This window comes from Pleurodeles waltl, chromosome 3_1 (assembly GCF_031143425.1).
Source record: "Pleurodeles waltl isolate 20211129_DDA chromosome 3_1, aPleWal1.hap1.20221129, whole genome shotgun sequence".
Taxonomy (NCBI): Eukaryota; Metazoa; Chordata; class Amphibia; order Caudata; family Salamandridae; genus Pleurodeles; species Pleurodeles waltl.
The window spans coordinates 1,264,116,085-1,264,141,450 of NC_090440.1; the positions used below are offsets into that span (position 1 = coordinate 1,264,116,085).

A 25,366-nucleotide genomic window follows, 5' to 3' on the forward strand; every position below is an offset into this window, starting at 1 on the left:
CGCCCCCAGGCGCTGGTAATGCGCGTCACCACTTGTAATGTGGGACTGTAAGAAAATACAGAGCTTAGTATCTTATACAGGAATGCATTCATTTAAAAAATATTTATATTTGTAGTTTTGGCTAAAAATGTATAATTATATTACTTTAATCAATTTAGTGTTTTAAAAATGATCGTTGAACATGTGAAATATTCACACAAAATAACTTACATTTGCAGGTGAGTCACTGAATTTGTCATGCTTTGCAATTTTCCAGATACATGTATAACAAGGCAAGAATTATTGGACAGAATGTACTAAGCATTTTAACGGTTTTAAAATGCTACAATTCGATGTTTGCTAATGTTAAGATGTTATTCTTATTTACTAATCCCATTTTATGAGAAGGAAATATTTTTCTCACTCCTAAAATGACATTTTGAATTGATACAGATCCAGAATCTAGAAAGGTCCTGTTGTGGGCTTTCTTTTTAAATACTGAAACAATATCTATTGTATCAATGTTTTGCAGCCAAAATCCATTGGCAAAGCATTGATTGTTTACCAACACTTCAAAGGATGTCTCAAGCCATTCACAAAAAGAAAGGGGCCCCCTTGGTCCCCCTTCTCTTTTTTGAATGTAAAAAAAAAAACAAATAAAAAAAAATATTTAGGAAAACGGGCTGCATCTAAAAAATAAAGTTTGCTTTATTAAAAAGCAATCACAGACTTGGTGGTTTGTTTACTCCAGGAGGTCCCTAACCCACTAAGTCAGACTTCGTGACCTACCTCATTAATATGCATGAGGTAGGTTAAAATCCGACCCACTATTCTTCTGAATTTTAAGAACCAACCGATTAGTGCATAGTTTGGTTCTTAGAATTCTTTTCTGATCGAGAAAACACTGGAAAACTGCAACCAGTATTTTCAAACCAGTAAATAGTTCCATTTAGAATGTGTGGTGTATGTGAGTGTATTTGCAATATCTTACACATTTAGATGTTGTGAACATGGTACACTAAGTTCAAACATTCATCTTTAAGGGTAGGGTAGTGAGTGAGGGAAGTGGATGTGCACTAACCTGTAGCTATTGCACATTGAGCAGAGATGTTGATATCAGTGATTCCAACAATGCTTCCGAGCAAAGTTGCTTTCTATCAACTGCTCAATGATCGTAAGAGGTGGTGCAGTAAGTGGTCATCTGCCTTTTCCAGAAGCTTGTTTCCTCCTGATCACAATTTTCCACTTTGTGTGAGAACTAAGATCATACCAGAACACTGAGATCTCCTTTATGTACTGAGCCAAACCAACTGCATAACATTTCTCCTGAATTGCAGTTCAATTTATTTTCTTAGTAGCTTCAGGTATGTAGAGAGTTGAATTGCAAAACAATGTATTGTTGTTTGAAACACATTCTTGTGTCGGTATTTCACACTGTATGTCAGAAAAAATCTGTTTTTGTTTAATCTAATCACACAGCTTCGATACGCCTTCTGACACAGCTCATCCACCCAGAAATGTGTTCTTGCAAAACATTTGCTGGTTTTGGTGCTATCAAGGTCAATCCACGTGACAGTTACAATTAATGATTTATCATTTTTTTACATTCAATGATTCCTAAATCAAAAATTGCTAAATTGTGATTTTTAGGAAATCTCAAATTGATATTGCTTGGGGTTTCTGCATATAGAATTGCAATTCAGACATCATTATTAGTTATTTTTTTAATATACAAATAGCAGTTACCAATACTTGTACATCCGGCCCATTTAGTTAAACAAAAATTATTAATAGGATATCTAACTAAACAAATGACAAAACTTAATGGTCAAGTAGGTATTATGATTAGGATAAAATTAGGATGAATTGAATGAATTCCAAATTAATTAATTTAGTTCTGGAATATATTAGCGTAAATGTAATGTATGATATTAAAAAGGATAATCTAAAAGTTAAGATTAGAATTAGAATAAAAAAAGTATATAATCATAGGAAGAAATAATTAATAGTAGTTTTAGGATTCAATTACAGCTGTAAAAGTGCAAAAACTTGATTATAGAAATTAAATGTTTAAGTAGTTTTAAGGTTCAACTAAAAAATAAAAACAGCATTTATTTAACAATAAAAAAGCGATACTTGTGGTAAGAAAAGATAAATTAATTACCAGAAAAAAATGAGGCACTTATAGCAATGCTCTTAAAGGATGTGATGGTAAATTATACAAAACCTCACCTTGGTGACATCATAACCCAATATGTAACATCCATGATGTACTGTCCCATGACATCGTAGAATATGATGTGGTAACATATAACTCTTACTGAAAGGAAAGCAGTGATGAGAAATTGCTTATTCTAGTTATTTACATCGTTGTTGTCCAATTCCATTCAAAAATTGCTGACTCCTTGCAACATTTTAAGTTGAAGTAATCAAGGAGCTCAAAGAGCATGATATCTATAGACATTTGCATCAAGTGTAAAAAACCTCAATTCACCTCTGTAGTCCTTCTGATAATTGTTACAAGCTTATGACCTTAAAGTGCAGCAAAGTCAAAGTCTTGCTTGGGTTGTAAGTTGTGGCCCAGCATCAGCTGCCTCAATTTAAGTAAGTTGTAATAACACATTGGCAGTTGTTGGGCACTCCACTACCAATGAGGGAATAAATGATTTCCCACATTTACTCCAGTTTTCATCTATAAGAAACAACCAACTTTGATTGTTCGCTGCATACTTGAACAAGCATAGTCAAAGGGGTTCCCTTTATATATGCCCTGTCCACTGTGGATACCACATTTCTGGTACTGGTGCTTCTGTGCCAGGACAAGCAAGGGGCCAGCCTTCCCATTCTACATGCTGAAAATCTTAAATTTATACATAAATATTTTGTGGTTACAGATCTATAGCCTGGAACCTTCACTCCAAACCAGCCCTACTGGTTTAACAGCAAACCAAATCCATCAAAAGAAAGAACATATTGAATTCTTACCTAATTTTGTGCTCACATTTGAGACATCCTGTGATGATTCACAATAGTCTTGTAAGGTTACAAGAAAGGAATCCATCCAAGCAGTGCGATGCCTCATGTGTGAGCACGAAATAAGGGAAGAATTTAATATGTACCTCCTTCTCATGGATTTGAACTGTTACATCTATGTAACACAGAGGGCTGCCAACTACAAACAGTTGCAGAAATATGGATTTAAACCTCTAAATCTCTTAATGAAAGGAGAAAGACCACTGACTGTAAATCTTATAGCGGTAATCTATGATTAAATCCTAGGCCGCAATATATGAGCTGCCCTCTATAGAAGTTCACTGGCACCAACGTAAATATTCTAAGCCACACTGACTTTAGATGTGTTGAAAGTTTACTGTTTTGGAAAATTATTTGTAATACTCTACATACACATTTGTTCTAAAAGTCTTCCCTTCCTTTCTGGTTATTGCAGATTCATAGTTTAATATTTGAAATCAAACTCTAATGCATTCTTTTAACTTGACTGATAGATCTAGTCCTCTAGCAAAAAAATAATATGTGGTTAGAAAACAACATATAACTTATGGAATGATAGACAAAGGAGATATATGTGATCAATTAGCAAGATTAATAGTAAGAGCCACATGTCTGGAGTGTTACAAATGTGACAAGGCATAAAAGGAATGCTATGGCAGAGAGGGCTACAATAGTCAAGACATCTGAGAATGACTGCTTGAATCACAGCACAGTAAAAGGCTAGAGAGACAAATGGAGGGATCTTATGCATTAGCCAAAACTGGTAGAAACAGACTCAGGCAATCGTATTAATCTGTACTAGGAAGGATCTATTATGATTGAAGTAGCAGCCCAAACCACAGACTGAAGAAACTGTGATTAGTGCTGGGCCCAACTGAGTTGGCCACCAACCCTCCGATCAGTCGGTATGCTTGCATTAGCTGCTGACCACTAGGAGTCTGGTTTATCCATGTTTAATTTAAATAAGTAATGTTTATCCAGCGAACCACTGCCTGCAGACAAAGTAAAAAAAAATATTTGCAGGCAGTAGGAGTAAATGAGATCTCCCAGTGAGATGGCATATATGTTAAAAAGAGTGCGGCTCATGGAGGAGCCCTGCAGGACTCCAATGGTCAACGGTTTGAAAGGAGACTGGTAAGGTGGTAAGAACATGGCCTGAGCATGATTAAACAAATAAGAGGAGATCTATTTGAGAGCCTTGCCACACTCTCCCAGTAAAAATAGACTTTAGAGTTTTAACTCTTGAGAAATTATTTCAAAGACAAGTAGAGACAGACATATGCAAAGAAATCAGCAAGCTATGCCTTCAAATGCTCAATACTGTCTCATCTCAGGTGTTTTTTCAAGAGGTACAAGTATGGCCTGTTTCCAGTCTCTGCCAGAAACGCATGTGGTAACCCTGAGAAAATGGGGAGTCTAAACTAGTCTACAGTCTCATATGGCTGGCTCAAAGGGGAATATCACCTTGACTCCTCAGACTACGTCCATACTAGTGTCTGCTGGAAGGTTTAGGACCTCAATGCTCTGCTTTAACCAGTTGGCAGCCAAGGACGTAATGGTTACGTTCTTGGCTGTGGCGCTCAGGTGCCAAGGACGTAACGGTTACGTCCTTGGACCGGCCCATGAGGGAGGAGCCTCGACTCGGCGCCCCAAGGGCAGAGATGGAAGAAGAATCGCTTCCCCTTCCACACCCACCCCCGCTGATGACATCAGTGCGCGATCGCGCGTAGACCTAATCAGAGGCCTGCCCCTCTGCGCTGGAAGCTCAGCTTCCAGCACCGATCAGAGAAGAAATGAAAAAGAGTTTCTACTCCAATCACGTGGAAGGGCCGAGAGAGGCATCAAAGGAAAGGCCTTTCCTTTCTTTTGATGTCTTTCTCAGCAGAAATGCCCACTAGACACCAGGAATGTTGTTTTTGTTTGTTTATGCATAAGGGGAGCAGCCCCTTGGGCAAGGGCCGCTCCTCAGGGGGGCAAATTATTTTATGGCTGTTTCTGCCCCCCCTGGGTACCATTGTTATTGGGAGACTTGGGGGAACACAGAATAGCAAAACAAGTGTTATTGCCCCTCGTCTTTCTCTACATTTTTTCCTTCCAAATGTAAGACAGTGTGTAAAAAAGACATATATTTGAGAAATGCCCTGTAATTCACATGCTAGTATGAGCATCCTGGAATTCAGAGATGTGCAAATAACGACTGCTTCTCAACACCTTATCTTGTGCCCATTTTGGAAATATAAAGGTTTTCTTTATACCTATATTTCACTCTTTATAATTCAGCAAATTAATTGCTGTATACCAGGTATAGAATGAAAACCCATTGCAAGGTGCATCTCATTTATTGGCTCTGGGTACCTGGGTTCTTGATGAACCTACCAGCATTATACAGTATATCCCCGCAACCAGAAGAGTCCAGCAGACGTATCAGTATATTGCTTTTAACATCGCAGGAAAAAGTTACAGAGTAAAACGTGGAGAAAAATGGCTGTTTTTTTCACCTTCATTTCAATATTTTATTATTTCATCTGTTATGTTCCATAGGAAAACCTTGCAGGATCTACACAAATTACCCATTGATGAATTTAGAATTTTGTATACTTTTCAGAAATGTTTAGGTTTCTGGGATCCAGCATTGGTTTCACACCCATTTATGTGACTAACTGGAAGGAGGCTGAAAGCTTAAAAAATTGTAAAAATGGGGTATGTCCCAGTAAAATGCCCAAACTGTGTTGAAATATTGGGTTTTATAATTCAAGTCTGCCTGTTCCTGAATGGTGGGAAGATGGTGATTTTAGCACTGCAAAACACTTTGTTGATGCCATTTTCAGGGGAAAAAAACCACAAGCCTTCTTCTGCCGCCCTTTTTTCCAATTTTTTTTTTTAAATTGTCACTGTAGTTTGGCTAATTTCTTGGTCTCCATCAGGGGAACCCACAAATTCTGGGTACCTCTAGAATCCCTAGGATGTTGGAAAAAAGGCCTCAAATTTGGTGTGGGTAGCTTATGTGGCCAAAACGTTATGAGGGCCTAAGCACGAACTTCCCCAAATTGGCAAAAAAGGCCTGGCACCTGAGAGGGAAAAGACCTGGCAGCAAAGGAGTTAACAATATGTCTTTGGTGGAATTTGGTGTTTCAAAGAGAAGTAGTTGAACTGCACTTACAATTACATATTGTTTGCACAAGCATTGAAATTTTAAACTATGTAAAGTTCTTCAAATGGGGTAATTAGTGGGTATGATAAATAGTGCACCCTACAACTTCCCCTGGCCAATTTCTGCAAGTCAGATATGTGTGGGCCAAATAAAGCCAGCACTGCATACTTTACTGCTGTAGGTGAATAGCGGTAAAACACTTATGCATTGGTGCCTCTTCAGCTGCCAAGGATACAGAACACAATCCAGTAGTTGCTTATTGGCTATTACTACCTTTTTTTTAGCCTTTCACTGAACAGACAGTAAGTCACCACACCATTGTGTTACAGAGGCGAAGTGAGAAAGAGAAGCAAGGTGCGGCTGCAGCGAACGCCGACTGCTGTACACTGGTGCCCTGGGAGACTTGACTGGGTTGAGTTAGGCTGCAGGCCAAGCATATTGCTTTTTTTCTTCATTTTTGAATATTAAAGGGTAAATGCAGAGGGTGGTGGGGTTAGATAGCAGGAGATCGAGTGTGCTTAGACGATGATGTGGGGGGTGGCTGAAGACCAGCTTTTAAAAAAATTCAGCAGAGGAATAGAGTGACTGGTCAGGGTGGTGGATATGGGTGTTAGAAGGCCACTTTTTTTTATCTCAGCTAGGTGGTAGAGAGGCCCCATGAGTATGGCTCCCCTATGACTCATTTGGCCTTGTGCAAATATTGAAAGCAGTGGCAGAAGATGTGTGGTAGACATAACGTAAAAAGTAAATAACCATAAAAAGTGAATAATCAAGTGACATCATAGGCAACTCGAGCTTCTCTGTTGTTGTCTATTTGGTGTCACTGAAAAAACGTGGCGGGAAACATCCCCATGTTTCGTTGTCACCCGTTTCTAATCGTATATATCCTTTCTCACCCAGTATACGGGCTACATAATTGCAGTGTTTTCTTACACTAGCCCACAAGAGAACTTGGACAGTTCAATGAAGCATCCGAGATTGAAAAGTGAAATATTACTGTTCACTTCTGAAGTACCTTAATAAAAGGCACACTACTTGATACCTGCAAGTAAACCTTGGCGTTTGTGTGCTCCCTGGTTTGAAGTAAGGTTTTACAAATGTATCGATCTATTCAGTGCATTACAATGTATCTAGGTCTTGATAATATCCTTTTTATAACGACATTGCAGCCATACAATCTGCTCAGTGATGCGCCTCACCTCCATCAGTGCCTCACACCTCACATATTAGAAAGCACATCTTTACAGTGTAATTATGGTGCTTGATTCACCCTTGGCAGTGTCTTCGCTAACAAGTACACGATATGCAGAGGACAGCAATGTGGTCAGACTGTCCAATGCTTCCCTTAGTGATTACGTATAATTTAGGTGTGATGTTCCCACTTCTCCATTTCAACATTACTGAGCACAGCATGGACAAAGCATGCCTGGCAGGGTTCCTCTTTCCTTTCAGAAAATTCATTCCTAGGCTTTATGTCTTACTTCGAAACTCATTTGAACTATGTCTGAATTTCATATCACAGTCTAAAAGAGGCATCACTAATGCATGTAAGGGCCGTGGAAATTACGGATCCAGCCAAGAGCTTCATGCTTTCCGAGTGGTAATTTGCATAATAAGCATGACCGAAGAAATGCTATTGTGTGCAGCATACTGCAGACTGTGACATCTTTATCAAAACTCCTCTTCCCATGCAACTGAGAACTATATTTACACCGCGGTCAGAATGCCCTGCGGGGCACCGCCAGCCTGTTGGCGGTGCTCCCGCCGACCCTGGCCCGGCGGTCTAGTACCGCCGGGGTCAGAATCACCCCCTTAGTCAAGATGTGGAAAGTTTCCTCCATTCCAAGCTGACCTGCACATTTTAACTCGCAAAACAAAACAGTGTTAACCGTAATCGATTATGTTGGTAGGGACATGTTATATCTTGAACACAGGAAGACTCTTGCTTCAGTGAGCACTTTTCTACAATATAAAAACCCTTAGGGAAGACATATTATTACACTTCCTGCAAAGAGTAATGCAACCCAGAACCTTGTCTTTGCGCTATGTTCTCACATTGGTGTTTATTTTTAAATTATATGTGTGGTAGCTGTTATGTTTAGTCATGGAACCGTCCATGACGTCTGCACTGGTAGGGAGATGACATCAATCTCCCTACAGTGGAATGGAGCAGTGGTTTAGTCGGTGACGTAACCGACTGTAATAACAGGGACTCGGGAGGTTTTCCCGCCAGTCCAGTTAATGGCACATTGTGTGGAGTCACATCATTTCTAGTGCAGCCACTGGTAACATGTGACCTCGGTGTAATACACATCAGATTGACAATGAGGCGGGTGATCCGGCTGATCGGACCCCCTCATGCACTCACCAGTTCGCACACCTCAAGAGCAGCTTTCTTCGAGCAGTGTTGGCGGCCCCCTGCAGGTTAGTGGAGCTCTCGCCGAGAGTTGCTCCCATGCTGATCGACGACCTCTGTTTCTCCTTTCAGTGCTGGTGCCTCCCGTCTATTCTGACACTGGAAGGAGTGTTGCTGCCCCGGTGTCTGTACGAGGTGGCCGAGTGAAGAGGGCGTGAGCGGATGCGCCCATCTACGCACGCCCGTTAGCCTACGCCCCAGTTGCTCTGTGTGCCGTGGGCGTGGTCCCTGGAGCGTGTGCCTGCAAGCGGTGCACCGGAGTGCCAAAGCGCATCATGTTTCCTCACCCAAGGCAAGTGTCTTGGCGGTTGCTGGAGCAACCAGCCGTACAATGGAAATTCTTTCACCCGGCACGAGGTGAGGGGCATTCAGGAGGGGTGTGGGAGGCCCCTGGGTTTCAGTGGTGCACGCCCTGGAAGTGCACAATGTCAGAACAGCATTAAGGATCCTGCTTCAGGGACTCGGAGCCTACGCTCATTTTGCTTGTTGTTTTTTCTCTCTGCTGGCCATCTGCTTGGACAGTTACTCCTCGTTTGGATGTGTTTTTCTTTGGGTTTTTTTCACCCACAAGTGACTGTGTTCCCTGGAATGTTACAAGACAAGTGACTCCTGCGCAAAGTTGTTGGACACTTTTCAGGCATTTTGTTTTCACACTTCATGTGTTTGTGTACATGACTCAAAGCACGCAGTGACCCTGGTGTGGTTTATCTCCATTTGCGTTCACACGGCAGGCAATGGGGTGATCTAACGTCACACGTTTGAGGTGCAACCATGGCGTCCGTACCAGCTCTGGAACCTTTTGTTGTGGAAGGTCCTCCCTCCGCTCAAGCAGCTCATTGGAAGGAGTAGGTGGACAGGTTAGAACCCTACTTTGCTGCAACAGCCCTGGGCAATGACAGACGCCGTCCCATGCTCTTACACTTGGGAGTTGCAGCCATTCATAAACTGGGACAATCAGTGGGCAAAGAACGCCCAACGTTCACCCAGCAGTCACTAAAACAGGCGTTCACAGGTCATTTCGAACCCCTGGTGAATCCTGTTTACGAATGTTTTCTTCTCAGACAAGCCAGACAACTTCCGCACAAATCAGTTGATACTTTCTATGCAAGGCTTAAGGACCTAGATCGCACCTGCACCTTATTGGACGTCGAAGATGAAGTCCGTACGCAGTTCATACAGGAATGCGCGTCTGTGAATTTGAGAGAACACATATTGCAGATACCGGGTATGTCGATGGTGAACATCCTCACAATGGGGAAGGTCCAAGGAGCTATCTAAGGAACGTGCAACCCATATGGAAATAGCGCTGCAAACCCAGGTCAAAGTGGAGCCAGTGAGTGCCGTCACCGCAGCGGCTGCGGATAGAAAGAAATCCAGTCAAAAGGCCACCACGTCATTGCGATCCTGTTATTCTTGTGGAGGTCCGTTCCCTTATCAAGGTGTGAGTCCTGCGCAAGGCAAGAAATGCTCGAGTTGTAATAAGTTAAATCATTTCGCCAAAGTATGCATGTCAACGGCCCGTCCAAGGTCACAGAAATCCATAGCTGTCAACTCAGTGCAACCAACAGTGATGACGGAAGATGATGATCTGGACGATGATGAGGAAGGTGAAGGAACAGTCCATGTGATTCATGCGTTGCAACACAGTGGGCATCCTCGGAAGCAAGTACCAAGGTGCCCAGTTCTTCTGGCAGGCCATAAAGTTGACGCACTGATTGACACTGGTGCTTCCATCAATGTAATTGCACAATCAGTTTTAAAAAGTCTTCCCATTCAGCCCAAGCCATGACCTACAATGACTCAAGTACATGCATTTGGGTCATCATGGCCATTGCCGTTGGCAGGTGTGTTTACCACGACACTATCTCATGAGGAACATGTGATACACATCAAGGTTTTTGTCACCAAAACTGGATCAGACATGCTACTAAGCTGCCGGACGGCATAGCAGCTCAACCTCATCTCATTTGCATTTAGTGTTCACCTGGAGACTGTTGAGAGCCTGCTAACTTAGTTTAAGCCACTATTTGAAGGCATAGGTTGCCTGAAGGACCGTATGTTGCAATTACACGTTGACAAGTCCATACAGCCCGTGGCTTTGAAGCATCGCAGTGTTGCTTTCCACCTGAGGCCCAAAGTGGAGGAGGAGCTTAGGAAGTTGGAGCAAGCGGATGTCATAGAGAAGGTCGATGGTCCCACTCCATGGGTGTCACCCATTGTGATTGCCTGGAAGCCCAAGCAACCTGGAGAGGTGAGAATATGTGTGGATATGTGCCTGCCCAATGTCGCCATCAAGCGTGAACGGCATCTAACACCTACTGTAGATGACATTGTTGCAGAGGTCGCAGGGTCAAGATGGTTCTCGAAATGGACTTGCAGGCTGGATACCATCAGCTACTGTTACATCCCGATTCTAGAGGAATAACCACTTTCTCAACTCATGTGGGTCTCAGGTGGTATAAACACCTGAGTTTTGGGATTTCCAGTGCCACAGAGGTTTTTCAGGACACTATTCGTGGGGTACTTGCTGGACTACCAGGAGTCATCAATGTCAGAGGTGACATACTCGTGCATGCTCCCAGTGTGGAGTCACATCTTGCTTGCCTCAGAGCCACATTCCAGAGGATTCACCAGAATGGCCTGACGCTTCATAGAGACAAGTGTTCTTTTTTACAAACAGAAGTGGCCTTCTTTGGGTATCGGTTCTCTGGAGAGTGAGTGTTGCCAGACCCGGCCAAGGTAAAAGACATTCAATCTGCCATGGCTCCCATCAACGTATCTGGTGTCCGCAGCTATCTGGGCATGCTGAATTACTGTGGGTGGTTTATCAAGAACCTGACAGCTCTGACAGCTCCTCTCAGAGTCCTCATCAAGACCAATGCTGTTTGGGAGTGGGGACCCGAACAGGATGCTGCCTTCCAGGCCACTAAGTCAGTGTTATCTGAACACACCACCCTAGTCTACTTTGACCCTAGGAAGGAGTCGGAACTGTCGGTGGATGCTAGTCCAACAGGGCTAGGGGCAGTGTTGGCACAAAGGCAGATGGACGGGGAGTGGGCTCCTGTGGCATATACCAGTCGAGCTCTAACAGAGACTGAGCAACGATATTCCCAAATCGAAAAAGAAGCCTTTGCGGTGCATTGCGGCTGCAGACACTTTCATTTGTACCTGTGTGGTCAGCCATTTGTAGTACACACTGATCACAAGCCCCTGATTCTCTTGTTTAATCGGTCCTCGTCGAACCCCCGCCATGAATCATAAAGTGGATCTTGCAGTTACAAGATTATTGATTTCAGGTGGTGTATCGACCCAGAGGTTTGAACCCTGCCAAATACATCTCACGGCATGCCAGGCCTGCTACTTCTCTTGAAGTCGCAGATGCAGACCAAGTAGAAGAGTATGTAAGGTTGATTGTGGAAAGGTCTCGACCATTGCCCCTGTCTCTGTACGAAATCAGGTCAGCCACAGATGATGATAAGTGTCTGCAGTTGGTGATGTCAGCTGTGGTATCAGACAAAGGGCATTCTATCCTTCGAAACGTGACCCTCCGGACGGCGGAAGCCCGCACCATGTTATCCTCGCTGCACAAGGTCAGACAAGAGCTGGCTGTATCTCCTGAAGGATGCCTGCTGAGAGGACATAGGCTGGTCATTCCCGTTGCTTTACAGCACTCTGTAGTGGAGCTTGCCCATGCATCTCATCAAGCAATGGTGAAGACTAAGTCCAGATTGAGGAGTAAGGTGTGGTTTCCGGGACCACGTTGAAAGAGTTGTACGTCAGTGTATGATGTGTCAAGCTGTTGGTCTGGCTGAACATCCCCCACCAATCATTACGGAGACCATTCATCCTGTCCCATGGTTTCGAGCGAGCGCTGATATTTGCAGTCTGCCAGCTGGCCGTCACACTTTTGTTGTGATAGATGATTTCTCAAAATATCCTGAGGTTGAAATCGTAGACTCTACCACCGCGGCTCAGGTCATACCACGTCTGGAGATTATGGCCACCCATGGTTTGCCACAGGAGATTTGCACTGACAATGGACCTCTGTTCTCAAGCCAAGAGTTTGCTGCGTACCTACAGTCTAGGGGAATTGTGCACAAAAAGATCACGCCTCGTTGGCCTCAGGCAAACGGAGAGGTGGAACGCTTTATGAGGACTCTGAATAAGGTACTGCAAATTGCTATTGCTGGGGGTCACAATGTGGACTGTGCTGTGTTTGCTTTTCTACGGGAATACTGTCTTACTCCCCATGCTACTACTGGAGAGACACCTATTTCTGTATGCATCAATCAGAAGGTAAGAGATACCATTCCCCATGTTCAGGAACTGTCTGATTTGCATAGTCAGGTGGGGAAAGTGCTGTCACAAAGGAAGGACAGGAATGACAAGATGTCACAGAAAAGAAGAGCCAAGGAGCGAACTATTCATGTAGGGGATTTGGTTCTGGTAAAGTGCAGAAGGGGAGGAAGCAAATTTGTGTTGCCTTTCGAGAAGGATCCCTGGGTGGTGAGTGAGGTCAAAGGCACCATGATCACTGCTAAACGAGGTCAGGAAACAGTCACAAGAAACATTTCATTTGTTAAAAAGGTACACACCTCAGACTTCCCGGTGACAAGAGCTCCAGAGAAGTCCTCAATTGTTCTGGACCCTGGGAGCATTGCTAATCAGGAAAACTGTGTTTTTGCATCTCAGAGTCCATGTTTGATGACTGATGGTGTATCGTCCAGTGGGACACTGAGCTCAGATGTGCAGAACCCTGAGGGTCGTCTGGTTTCGGAACCTGACACACATAGATCTGTGCCAGCTGGCTCTGCTGTGTCAAACCGTGGGATGGGTCGTTATAGCTTACGGCCTCACTCACAATGCTCTACCAGGCTACAAGGATTCATATTAGACTGATCATGCCTCCTATGCTATCTGCATGCGAAAGCTCAAATTTCATATTTGTGTATTGTTTTGAAACAAGAAGTGATGTTTGGTTTTACATGTTTTTGTTATGGGTAAAGGAGGAATGTTATGTTTAGTCATGGACCCGTCCATGACGTCCGCACTGGCAGGACGACGACATCAATCTCCCTACAGTGGAATGTAGCAGTGGTTTAGTCGGTGACTCAACCGAGTGTAATAAAAGGGACTCAGGAGGTTTTCCCGCCAGTCCAGTTAACGGCACATTGTGTGGAGTCACACTGGTTACATGTGGCCTCGCTGTAATACACATCAGTAGCTATCAGTGGGTAGACTGCTTGTTTACGTGCATGTGTCTTAGGATAAATAATATCATTTTAAGTTGTATTAATTCTGGCGGGGACCTTTCATGTTTATAATTCAGGACATGCACATCTATCATTTTAGTTTCCGTTTGGGAAGTTTTACGATCAACATGTGCGCACCAAGATGGATTATTAGGATGACATATTTGGAATAATTTGTCCGGTATGTATGGGTAATTTGCGATAGACTTGGTTCTTTATTTAGATTTCAACAATCAGTATAGATGATACTGAGTTATATATTCTATTTTGTTTTCTATGATTTTTTTTTATTCAGATGCGCAGAGTTGATTAACCTAAGGATCTCTATGTAATGAATGACGTGTAGACAGAGGCTGTAACCGAAGAGAACAATTCTGTTTTGAAAGAATGTTGAATGTATTTAATTAGGTATGCTTCACATGGGATCTTTTACAAACTTTTGAGGTGTCCTTATAGAATGATATACTTCTTTGCACAATTTACCCCAACCTAAACATTTTAGTATTTTTTTTAGGCTCTGATCTCCTTTGCTTTCACTCTTACCTGCTTGGTATCTTTAAGATTTAATAGATACCACATCTAGACCAAGAAGTTACATTTTTTAATTATGTAACTATGTATATATGTAATTAGCTCATCTAGATTGAAGGTCTAAGTAGAAATGTTATAGTCGTATGGGCTATATGTTGTAGCTGTATACTTGAGGATTGCTTATCAAATGAAAAGTAATGGTTTCTATTGTTTCCTGCAGCCCTGAAGAAGTGGAAGAATAGCCACGAAACATGTGTTGGTGTTATATCTCTGCCGTCCTATCTCTAGGGGGTGCGGTAAACGGACTATCTGTAGCCTGGGAATGATCTTTAACACTCACCCAGAGTCCTTTTCTGACTCCTGTTTGCTTCCCTTTTCGATATGGCATGCTACAGAAGACTACATTTGCTCCCATGGACTTCAGGTCCCACAATGCACTGCCTGGTAGTCAGTATGACCTGTAATCTTCTGTCCATTGCTTCCAATGGGAAAAGTCTGGTTGTTCCTTTATACTGGATTCTCTCCTCCAGGACTTGTGAGAGACTGAAACTGCACACACATGTGACCTTTCTTGTGCAGCCGAGCCATGTGACTCCACCCTGGGTTTGCTGCTGCCTGGAACTGCTTATAAGCTGCAATTTCCTCAAGCTCCTCATCGTGCATTGGAGTTCCATTCCTTTGTGTACCAGACCCCTTGTTGGATTGTGTTCCAGTCCTGTCCCTGTTCTGCTTTAGGCTGAACCTTCTCTCTGTTTCTCAGCCCTTTTCCTGCTTGTTTCAGCCAGAGTCTGCTGCCTGTTTCTCAGCCCTGTTCCTGCTTGTTTCAGCCAGAGCCTGCTCCATGTTTTCCAGTCCTGTTCCTGCCTTGTTTCAGACTGAACCTGCTCTCTGTTTCCCAGTCCTGTTACTGCTTGTTCCAGCTCCCGGTATTCCAGTCCTGTTCTTGCTTGTTCCAGCCAGAGCCTGCTCTCTGTTTCCCAGTCCTGTTGCTGCTTGTTCCAGCCAGAGCCTGCTCCCTATTTTTCCAAACCTGTTCCTGCCTTTGCTTCAACCTGAGCCTGTTCCTGCCTTTGCCTCCTAGTTTGTTCCTTTTGTTTCTGTTTCCCCTTGGGTTATAGTGTCTGGTAAGTGTACTATCAGTCCTAACCTGTGTGTAAGTGTTTGCCTTTGTACTGGGGTTGGCTCCTGGTTTCTAGAAGGCAATTCCAGACCCACCCTTTGTCTAGTGTTGTATGTAGTATTTATTGCCTAACAGTGACAGTGTGCTATTGCTGTATTTCAAGAATTGCCACTGTGATTCCAGCTGGACCCACAAGAGCTTGTCTTGTGTATGTAAGTACAATCCTTGTTTGTGCCCTAAGAGTCCAGAGACAGAATCACTTCTGCTGCCTCCTTTCTATGGGGCTTGTGGGGTGACCATCTGTAAGAGTGATCCTCACAGAGGCATTGACGTTCCCTGTTGTTGAGGGAAGTTCTGTGCCCTAACCTGTGTACAACCTTAGTGGTAACCAGAGTGGGTTTGTCCATTAGTGCTCTGTTCCCTGTTTTTCACACTAAGGTTGCTCTGCCTTCACTATCCTGTTTTCTGTGCCTTTCCATAGCTGTCCTTTCCCAGTGTATGCCTTTAGCTACTCCTCTGCTTCGGTACACTACCTCCTTGGGAGATATTCTGTGAACTCAAGGGGTGCCCCTACCAGAGTCCTGACAGATCCACCCAAAATTGTGGCAGTTCGCACTTGCAGGATTATTTTGAGAGCTATTACTTTCAAGCAATTCATGGATCATTTCAGGACTAACAACATTAATGGAAGGATCTGCACAAATGTCATTGAATTTATAAACAAATATGATGCTGTACTTATACATTTCACTCTATATATGGTGCTTCAAGATCATTGAAAATATCAGTAAATATTTTAAAACATACTTGACATCGCATTTTGTTTTTTTGTTTGTGTAGGTAATTTTAAGATGAAATTCACTCTCCCCACATCCTAGTGACCTTTGCGGTATTGCACGAGGGTGATGGATCTGTAGCTGGAAACTGTGACTCAGTCAGAGGATGGTTTCTTGAGCAGGGGCATGATGGTGGCATGTTTCCAGGTGTCTGCCAATTTGCTGAGTTAAAGGAGATATTAAGGATGGGTGATAATGTTCTACTAATTGGTTGATGTGCTTTGGTGAAGGCCTGGTAGGAGCAAGGGTCAGATAGGGCCCCAGAGTGGCTGGTCTTCATGGTAGCATTGATTTTGATGGTGGTGATTGTGGGCCACAAGGTCAGGGTTTGTTCTGTTCTGTGAAGGGAAGTTGAGTTGCGCTGGTGACGGGGACCTGTTGAGGGTTCAAGCCATATGTGGAGGTGATTTTGTTACAGAAGCATACCAGTTGCAAAGGTCTTGTGAAGGAGTGATGTTGTTGGAGGCAACAGAGACACAGTGAAATCTTTGATGATGATGAAGATTTCCTTGTTGCTGATAGTTCTGGAGTCGATGCAGTCTGCAAGAGCTATACACTTGGTGTTCCATATCTTTTGGTAGTAGTGTCTTTGAATTGATTCGGAGATGTCTTTATCTGTGTTGTCCTTACTTGTTTGCCATTTGTGCTCCAGTTGTGTTTCATCAGCCTGAGTTTATCTGTGTACCAAATGGCCTGTAGTCTGGCTCTTGTCATTGGGATACATTTGAGGTAAGCCTGGGAGCCGATGCAGAGGTTGATCCAACTGTTGAGGTTCTTCTTGATGGCTTTCCACAAGTTGCTTGTGTGCTCGGACCAGTGCACGGAGGAGGCAAAAGCCCACTCCACTTCTAAGATGTTTTTCCAGCTGTGGCAGGTGGTTCCCGTATGGCTAAGTCTGTGGTGGTGTAGGATAGGCATGCTGAATCTGAGGCAAGCATGTTCTATCCAGGTGATGGTTTCTGGCTTGTTGACTGTGGTGTTGCTGGCTGAGAAGAAAATTGGGTCCTGTAGTCTGGCTGCGTTGGTAGGTTCGGTAATGTGCTGGATGAGGGTGGGTGGGAGGCAATACTAAAATGAATTACTTTTGTAGGGCCTACTAATACTCCCATGGAGCTTGGCCATGAACCTGGAAGGGTTACAGGTATCATACTGAGAAAATTAATCTGTTCAGATATTAAAAACAGTGCACCAGTGCAAATATATGCCTCAATAATCTGAAAAAAAATCTGAACATAACATATGACACATTCACTTCTCCAACAAGGGTTTCAAGACGATGCCCTGCAATCTTGCATTGTAACTTGACTTTCCCTGCCAGCCATTAGTGTGTTAACATTTGTTTCTTTCGATCCATACTTTACTAGCTTGGGATTTTTCAGTTTCGGTTCAAGGTTCATGAATATGTCTCAAAACACAGTAAGTACGGAATGTTGCAAGCAAATCGATGCCCAGTGACGAGCTTTTGGAAAGCGCTTACTGGATAATGAGCATAACGGTAAGGTTATTGATGTACACGTTTGTGTCTGCTGCCCCCAATATTAAGTTCAATATATTATTAAGAACAGTTTCTTCCTTTAATCTAAATGTTTCAAAAATATGCCAATTAGTCAAGAAAGATGCCCAAGATTAAATTACACTGGCTTCGTTGCGGCACTCTTTGTTAAGTTTTTCACGTTTTTGGATTGTTCAGTTTTCAGATAAGCTTATCGTCTATTGAGTCATTTCCATCATTTTGCACTCCCTATCTTTTAGATGATGTTTCAATTTTATGTTCTTCCTGATAGTCTGTCTGAAATGCCCACCCTTATATTTCAAGGCAGTTAAATGTAACGGATTTCACTGGTGTTTGAGATGTAGCTGTGTTTCCTATTACGAAACAGCATCTATTTGTAATGAACGTTGTACTGAATGTTCAGATAAGAGTTGTTTCATCGTGGATATGGATAGGAAACTGCAGTGTATAAAGAATGGACCACAAACAAGTAACGGATAGAAAGGCGTAAACCAATCTGAGCTACTGGGAAGTACTCTGAGTTCAACCCTGTACGTAATTTTAGCCCCACCGTTTGCATTATACACAGGATCCTAACTATGTCTTACCAGGGAGTCCAAATGCAACTGGAAAGCATTCCGTGTGTTCCTGTTCAGGTGGGAATGATCTAAAAGCTTCTGCTGAATCCCTTTCGTGTCAGTGCCAATATTAATGGTTGGTCCATACACAATATAGGAAGGTGAGCAAAGTAAATAATAGATAGTGATGAGAATATTTACCAGTGCATAAAAGTAATTCAAGAACTATTTCTGTTGCTTTTCTCCTTTCACAAATGGATCTCTACAAATTATTGGCTACTTGAGTAGTGATATTAGGAACATGTCACAACGTTAAAGCAGCAGACCCACTTGGTATAACCAAATTTGATCTAACATGTAGCTTGATCATGCAAAATGGTTTCCTGGCCCCGCTTTTCTGTGACTCAGTACAGGGTGGAAGGACTTGTTCAGGGAATCAGCAGATAACCATCTTTCTTTTCATGGAAGGTGCGAAACACCAAGTGCATGACCTTTCCAAAGTACAGCTAAAGTAATCATGAAATATCTCAGTCGAAAGGAAACACGAATGAATTTCCATTATGTCATCAGGTGCATACATCCCTGCTTTTTCACTGTTAATGCATTTCCTTCAAAAAAACCTTGGCTAGCCAAAATCACCATATCAATGCAAGCATATCCAATAAATATGTGGTACCTGTAGTCATTTTCACTGAGTTTCCTGTCTCTTTCTGGATCACAAGTATCAATTTCCCAGCAAGAAGATAAAGTAGAAGAACTCCACTGTCTTCAGAAAGCTCAGTGGACAGCAGCAGACCGTCTTGATTCCAGGTGCGGAACTGGAAACTGACTGACAGGCCATCAATCTTGGGAGTGCCGGGTAAGAGCAGAAAGCTGCTGCTGGTGTTCACAAATGTGATTGGAACAACGTGCAGTTTGGAGCATGAAAATGTCACATTGCCCTGTAAAACAAGTTAAAACATGAGCATTAGTGTAGGATGGAAACGGCGATTATTATGCTGTTTGTCATTATGAAGTATGTATGTATGGTGGCTTCGAACGGACGGGACTTTTCACGTGTTAAAAATTAATAGACTGATTCACAGGGAGTCAAGGACTCTGACGCATGAACTAGCATTTAGGAACAGTAGACATTTACAACGTTTTTCCAGATTCACATAATTCTGGGGCAGATGACAGTGGACTTAGGTCTTTCCTAGGTTTCTTGTCGTTTTCCTATAAACCTTATTCCACTGCTTGAAAACAGAGTATATTGTAGAAAAACGGAAGGTACACGCTTAAGATAAGTCTCACATTTTGCATTTTTTTCACCTTCTCATCACATTGAAATTTATTCTCAATGTGAGGCCTTCCACTCCACAGTATTTTACCAGTATCCCAGACATGCAGAATTCTTTGTATTTGTCATTCAAATACATGTACTGCATGAACTAAAACCAAAGATTTGTGAATTTCCACGGATTTCAACAGCGAGGTTGCTCATGTCATTTGCTTTGCCCACTCCTTTTGAAAAGCTCGGTAATCACCCACTTTTTAACCACTTATTTTCACCTAACTTTGCATACAAATCCACACAGCTTGCCCATTTCATGCTGTTATACATTGTTACTTAACTTAATTGGATGTTCAAGTAAAGTTGCAAGCTTTCTAGGATTCAAGTTACACCTATGAATGGCAAAGGTTTTCTGAATTGGGCATGTATCCTTTGCAAATGCCTATATATAAAACTATATTGGACAAGATGCAATTTTGGTAGTCGTATCCCAAATACAAGCAATATTTGTTTATGTTGCTAAACTATTTTTCCCACTGTTGACTTTGTATTGACATACAATATACACACTCCCCCAAACTGCCTCCCACCTCTCTCACCATCAATGCCACATTTCCACACAGTGGGTGTCAGAGAAGCATGTGCATGGTGACAGCTCCGACACACTGTAAAAATCTCACTCTTTCGCTCTTCTCTGAAATAAGAGCAGGGAGAAAAGTAACAAGCATTTGCAATGCAATGTGACTCACATTTTCTTGGGTTACAGGTATTGGCATTGTAAATTCAGAAATGGAATTTTCTTGGCACATAAATTGGTCAACCTGCCTCATAATTTAATCTTTTCCTGCCTTGTTTTGGTTCTCCCTGGCGGCTACTGACATCAGAAATCACAAGCCCTTGAAGAGAAATGAGAAGATGACTGCACTACCTCTGTGAACGTCTGAACAGAAATTGGAAAAGTATTTTATTATAATTTTAACAGAATGAAAAGTCTTGCAAGCATTCTTGCCTCACATTTCAATGAGCAGAGCAGCCTGAGAAGATTTATGGCTCCAATAAAGGAGATAAGCAATGCCCTGTGTGCGATGCTGTGAGTGCTGGCAGGGAGGGGCACCGTAGACAGACTCGAGCTGCGTTGCAAAGCTAAGCCAGTTTCACATCATTGCTTATAGATTTAGCTACATTCTACCAGACAGGGCATATTGTGGCTTTTGTGAGAAGTGAGCTAAACGGCCGAGTGTTTCTTTTGTAAAATATAATTATTTTAGGAGCGAGAGGTAAACGAGGACAGCACTGGAAGAAAGCCAAAAGAAATGTCAGCGACATGGGTGGAACGGAATCCTGCAATAAAACGCCAGCAGCTACCAGCCTAAAACACCCACAGTGAAAGGGAGCAGGAAAGAAATAAAAAAAATAGTCCATCACAGCAACAGATAAGGAAGCCAAAGTGGAATAAAACGGTAGTTGGTCACTGGTCTCAAACAGAAAAAATGAGAAAAAGGCAGAACTGACCCCTAGCGAGTAATAATTTTTAGAGGACACTGCAGCCAACAAATGAAATCACTTTAAGCCATAAGAAGTATACTAAAAGTATACATGAGGTAGAATGCTTATGCTCGACCTAAAAGGGAACCAGATATTGTCTGTGTTGTGGGCAAAACCATGAAAACTGTGCCGGTCAGGTGATGTGAGACAAAGGTTGTGATTGTGAGCTTAGAACTTTATAATCCTATGTGTGCAGGGGTTGGCTTTCGCATTGAGTATTTACTGGGGGCAATACACATTTCACCCGTGTCATTTTAACAAGGGTAATTTTGGCAGGTCAAAACTGCCAAACTGTACTAGAAGTAAAAATGCTGGTGGATATGTGGAAAATAGTCCTGAAGGCATCGAACTATGGATGGTTCTTGGTTAAAATTCACAATTTAAGATATTTCACCTGTCCCGGTAAGTATTTCACATAGCTGTGTCGGAATATACTTGGTCTAGTAATACATTAGGTGGCACAGCAGCACTCGTCATTGGGTCTAACGACTAAAGGTTGTGTTAATGTAAGATTTCCACTGCACCACTTTCAAATCTTGCTCCTCGCAGTGCTGTCCCACAGAACCTTTCAGGTAAAAAGAAGGGACTTGCGTAGCTATGATAGCCATTCAATATGCTAGTCATATTGTAGATTCATATGTGCAGATGTGCTCAGAGGTCACAGAAATAAACTAGATCATATAATTTATTTCACAAGTCTGAAAAAATATACATTAGCAAATTGTATTTGGTTGCCTGCTTTAAACACCAACATCTTTAATAACAGCAGGCTGATATAGTTGCTATTTTCCTCAGAATACACTACATGTAGGCACCTTACATTTAATAAACCTTTCCGGGAAAATGTAAAAGTATGATTTCCTTAATTAATGGAGTTCATTGGTTACATTCCTTACATAACGTACACTAGACTGTTATCAAATTTTATGACTTTGATGGTACCAGCTTTTTGGCCATATAAATGTAAACGAAGAGCTATTTCCAGGACCAGACTCGACATGAAGTAAGTCAGAAGGGTGGCACTTCCTAATGGAAGTTCTTTATCCAGAATGGAGACTAAACAGGGCATTACAACTGCAATCATGTCAGCGAACCTAGGATTCGAATGGGCATGTTGGCTTTCAACTTTCCGTGAGGGAATTATTGACTCATTGATAGTTTAGTTTGGATATGATTTTAAATATGCTACTTTCTCTGATTGGCTGCCAGTGTAGGTCGTTGGTGGTAATATGAAGGGATCCATTGGTGTCTTTCCGTGTCAGCGGATATAGGCCCTCATTATGAGTTTGGTTGATGGCCTCTGCTGCCTGCTAACCTCATTTGCACGGAAGACTGTCACACCGGTCTTCTGACTGACAGCCCTATTAGGAGTCCCATGCTGGGCCGGCGGGCAGAAATAGCATTTCCGCCCACCTGCCCAGCGGGGAACAGGGCCTTAACATTGATGCCGGCTCATAATTGAGCCAGCAGCAATGTGGCGGTGCATCAGGTGCAACAGCACCCGTCTCACTTTCCGCTGTCCATAATTCGGGCAGTGAAAAGCGCGATGGGGCTGTAGATGGGGGCCTCTGCACTGCCCATGCCAAGTGCATAGACAGTGCAGGGGCCTCCATGGGGCTCCCATCACCCGGTTCCCGCCAGACTTTGCATGGCGGGGCTACCGCCATGCAAAGGCTAGCGGAAAGGGGACTTAATCCCGAGGGCAGTGCTGCAAGCAGCGCTGCCCTGGCGGATTGAGACGGCCAGTACCACCAGGCTGTCGGCTGGCATAAATCCGGTGGTGCCGACGGTCAGACCGTGGCAACTCCACCAAGGACTATGAACCGCCGGACTCCGAATGAGGCGCATAGCCTTTTGTGGCCTTGAGCATCTTTTTCACACCAGGAAATGCGGCCTTAAAGATCAAATAGACCTGTGGACAGAAATCCCTATAACTTGAGAACTGTGCTCAGGTTAAGCAGTGTCTTTTAATGCCATGTGCACACGGTGCACATAAATGATAGATGTTCCTATAAACTCTATTGTGCTGAAATCTGCCTACCTTGTAAATTCTGTGTAGAGCATTGGTACCCCTGTAAAGCCACTAAAATTAGAAATATGTAGTATAATAAACCAGTTCCTTTTTATACTCCATTCCGGTGTATTTTTGGTTTAAATTCCTAACCATAACTTTACTATAACTTTATATTTATTAGAAATCACAGCAAATTTCACTTAGTTTTTTTCAGTAAATTTCGTGGTTGTTTAATTAAATACCACATCCATTAGTTGAGTGCTGGACCAGGCACCGAGCCACTCGCAGGCAGTTAAACACCACAGCCGATGGCCTTCACCCATATGCAGAATGGGTTGGCCGCAGGATATAACCAACATTCAAGCTGCGGGCAAACTCCAGCACAGGATAGGGTTTGGGGCCAAGGCTTTGAACAGGCCTTGAACCGTTCTTTTTTAAATTTGTCAATGATTCCTTGAGCATGCTACTCATTTCCAAACCTTTGCAAACTTATGGACCGTTGCTGGAACGTCCAGATTGTTCATGGACCCAATTTAAAGTCTAAGAACCTAGTGGAAAGCACAACAAGATAGCAAGACCCTTTTCATGGGTTTACAGACCCATGACCAGGATTCACAGACCTTGGGGGCTGCATTGGAGTCTGTGATCCCAGCTCTTGGATCCATAAACCTCTCTGAGAAAACAATATGTTTTAAAACAAATTTGAACTAGAGGGGTTCGTTTTGGACACCCACCTGAGCCAGGGCATCAAAGAAATCTCCCCCGCCCTCTAATGGCTCTTTCAGGTTATGGGGACCGCCTTTCAAAGTCCTTTATTGGCAGCCCAATACTTTTTCCCAAGTCAGTCAGACATATTCAGATTAACAATCAGGCTTTGTTTGGTAATTTTATGTATGCTTCTGTGCTCTTTCATTAGGTGAATTAATCACTTGCTCTGCATATCCTCTTAATATTACTCATTTCTTCTTGTGGCTCTTTGTTAAAGTCCTTTTCATTTGAACAGTTTTGTCTTGCAAGTAATAATTCCCACAGTATACATTTTTGGTCAATTTTCTTAGAAGTATTCACACTACCCAAGTCATTCTCCGTTCAACACACCTATCACCATGAAACTGAATTTAATTTGATTTACACCCAATAAACTCAAGAATCACCTCATCTTGACCAAAACATCTTCTGAAGGGTAAGCTTCTTATGGTGCAGAAATAAGAAGTAATTTCTCACTTACAGTATCTCTCCCCCAATGCCTTCACTTTCACTATCTACTCCACTTACCGTCCCACCTATCCTTTATACTTTCTTTCCCCACCTATGTCTACCACTTTTCATTCACTAATATCCCTCGCCTCCATCAACATTGTTCCTTCCTCTCCCCTGATCCTCTGTCCTAAGCTACCTCTCTCATTGGAATTTTTAGGCCTCTTATTCTTTCACACCAACCTCCCTCCAATTGACTATTCTTAGGGCTATTTCTGATTCACAAAATGCAATGTATCACATTTGCGATTCGGCAATAGCGATTTCTTAAAAATCGCTAATGCTATTACCGAATCGCAAATTGAGATACCGGCCCCATTTGCACCTATGGACCTGTAGGCCCATATTTGCAAATTTTTTGCATCTCCAAAAAAGCGATTTCTTAACTGGAAATCGCAATTTTGGAAATGCAAAACCCCAGGGTGCTGGGGGCCTAAGGCCCCCTCTGCTGCACCCCAAAAAGTTTTTTACGACATGTAAGGTGCACACATGCCAAAAGGTCATGTGTGCTTTACATGTACATTTTACAAATGCATTTTTAATGCATTTTTTAAATTTGCACATGGTTACCACCAAGTTCAAATTGGTGGGAAATAGTGATTCCTTAATGCCCAATTCGCATTAAGGAATTGCTTCTTACATGTGCTTAGAAATCGCAAATAAGGAATCCTTATTTGCGATTTCTTATTTAGAGAGTCGCTATTTGCTACTCTCTAAACAGGGTCGCAATTTTAAGGAATCGATATTTAAGCGATTCCTTAAAATTGCTTTCAGAATGCCTTTAATACATTCTGAAATGGCTTTTTGCATTTGCAAACGGGCATGCGCACCATTTGCAAATTCAAAAAGCTTTCATACATCTGGCCCTTGGTGTGATATGCTCCTCTAGCTCCTACATTCTCCCCTTTAC

At 42.6% G+C, this 25,366-nt stretch overlaps 1 protein-coding gene across 2 annotated transcripts in view; it reads right to left on the minus strand.

Annotated features, from left to right (window-relative positions):
* Window positions 1-25,366, minus strand: part of LOC138285083 (contactin-associated protein-like 5) — a 1,227,365-nt gene that overhangs the window by 563,216 nt on the left and 638,783 nt on the right. For both annotated transcript variants that reach the window (XM_069224601.1, XM_069224602.1), the window contains exon 8: window positions 19,044-19,308. In XM_069224601.1, coding sequence (XP_069080702.1) covers window positions 19,044-19,308 — 265 coding nt within the window. The remainder of the gene's footprint in view (window positions 1-19,043; window positions 19,309-25,366) is intronic.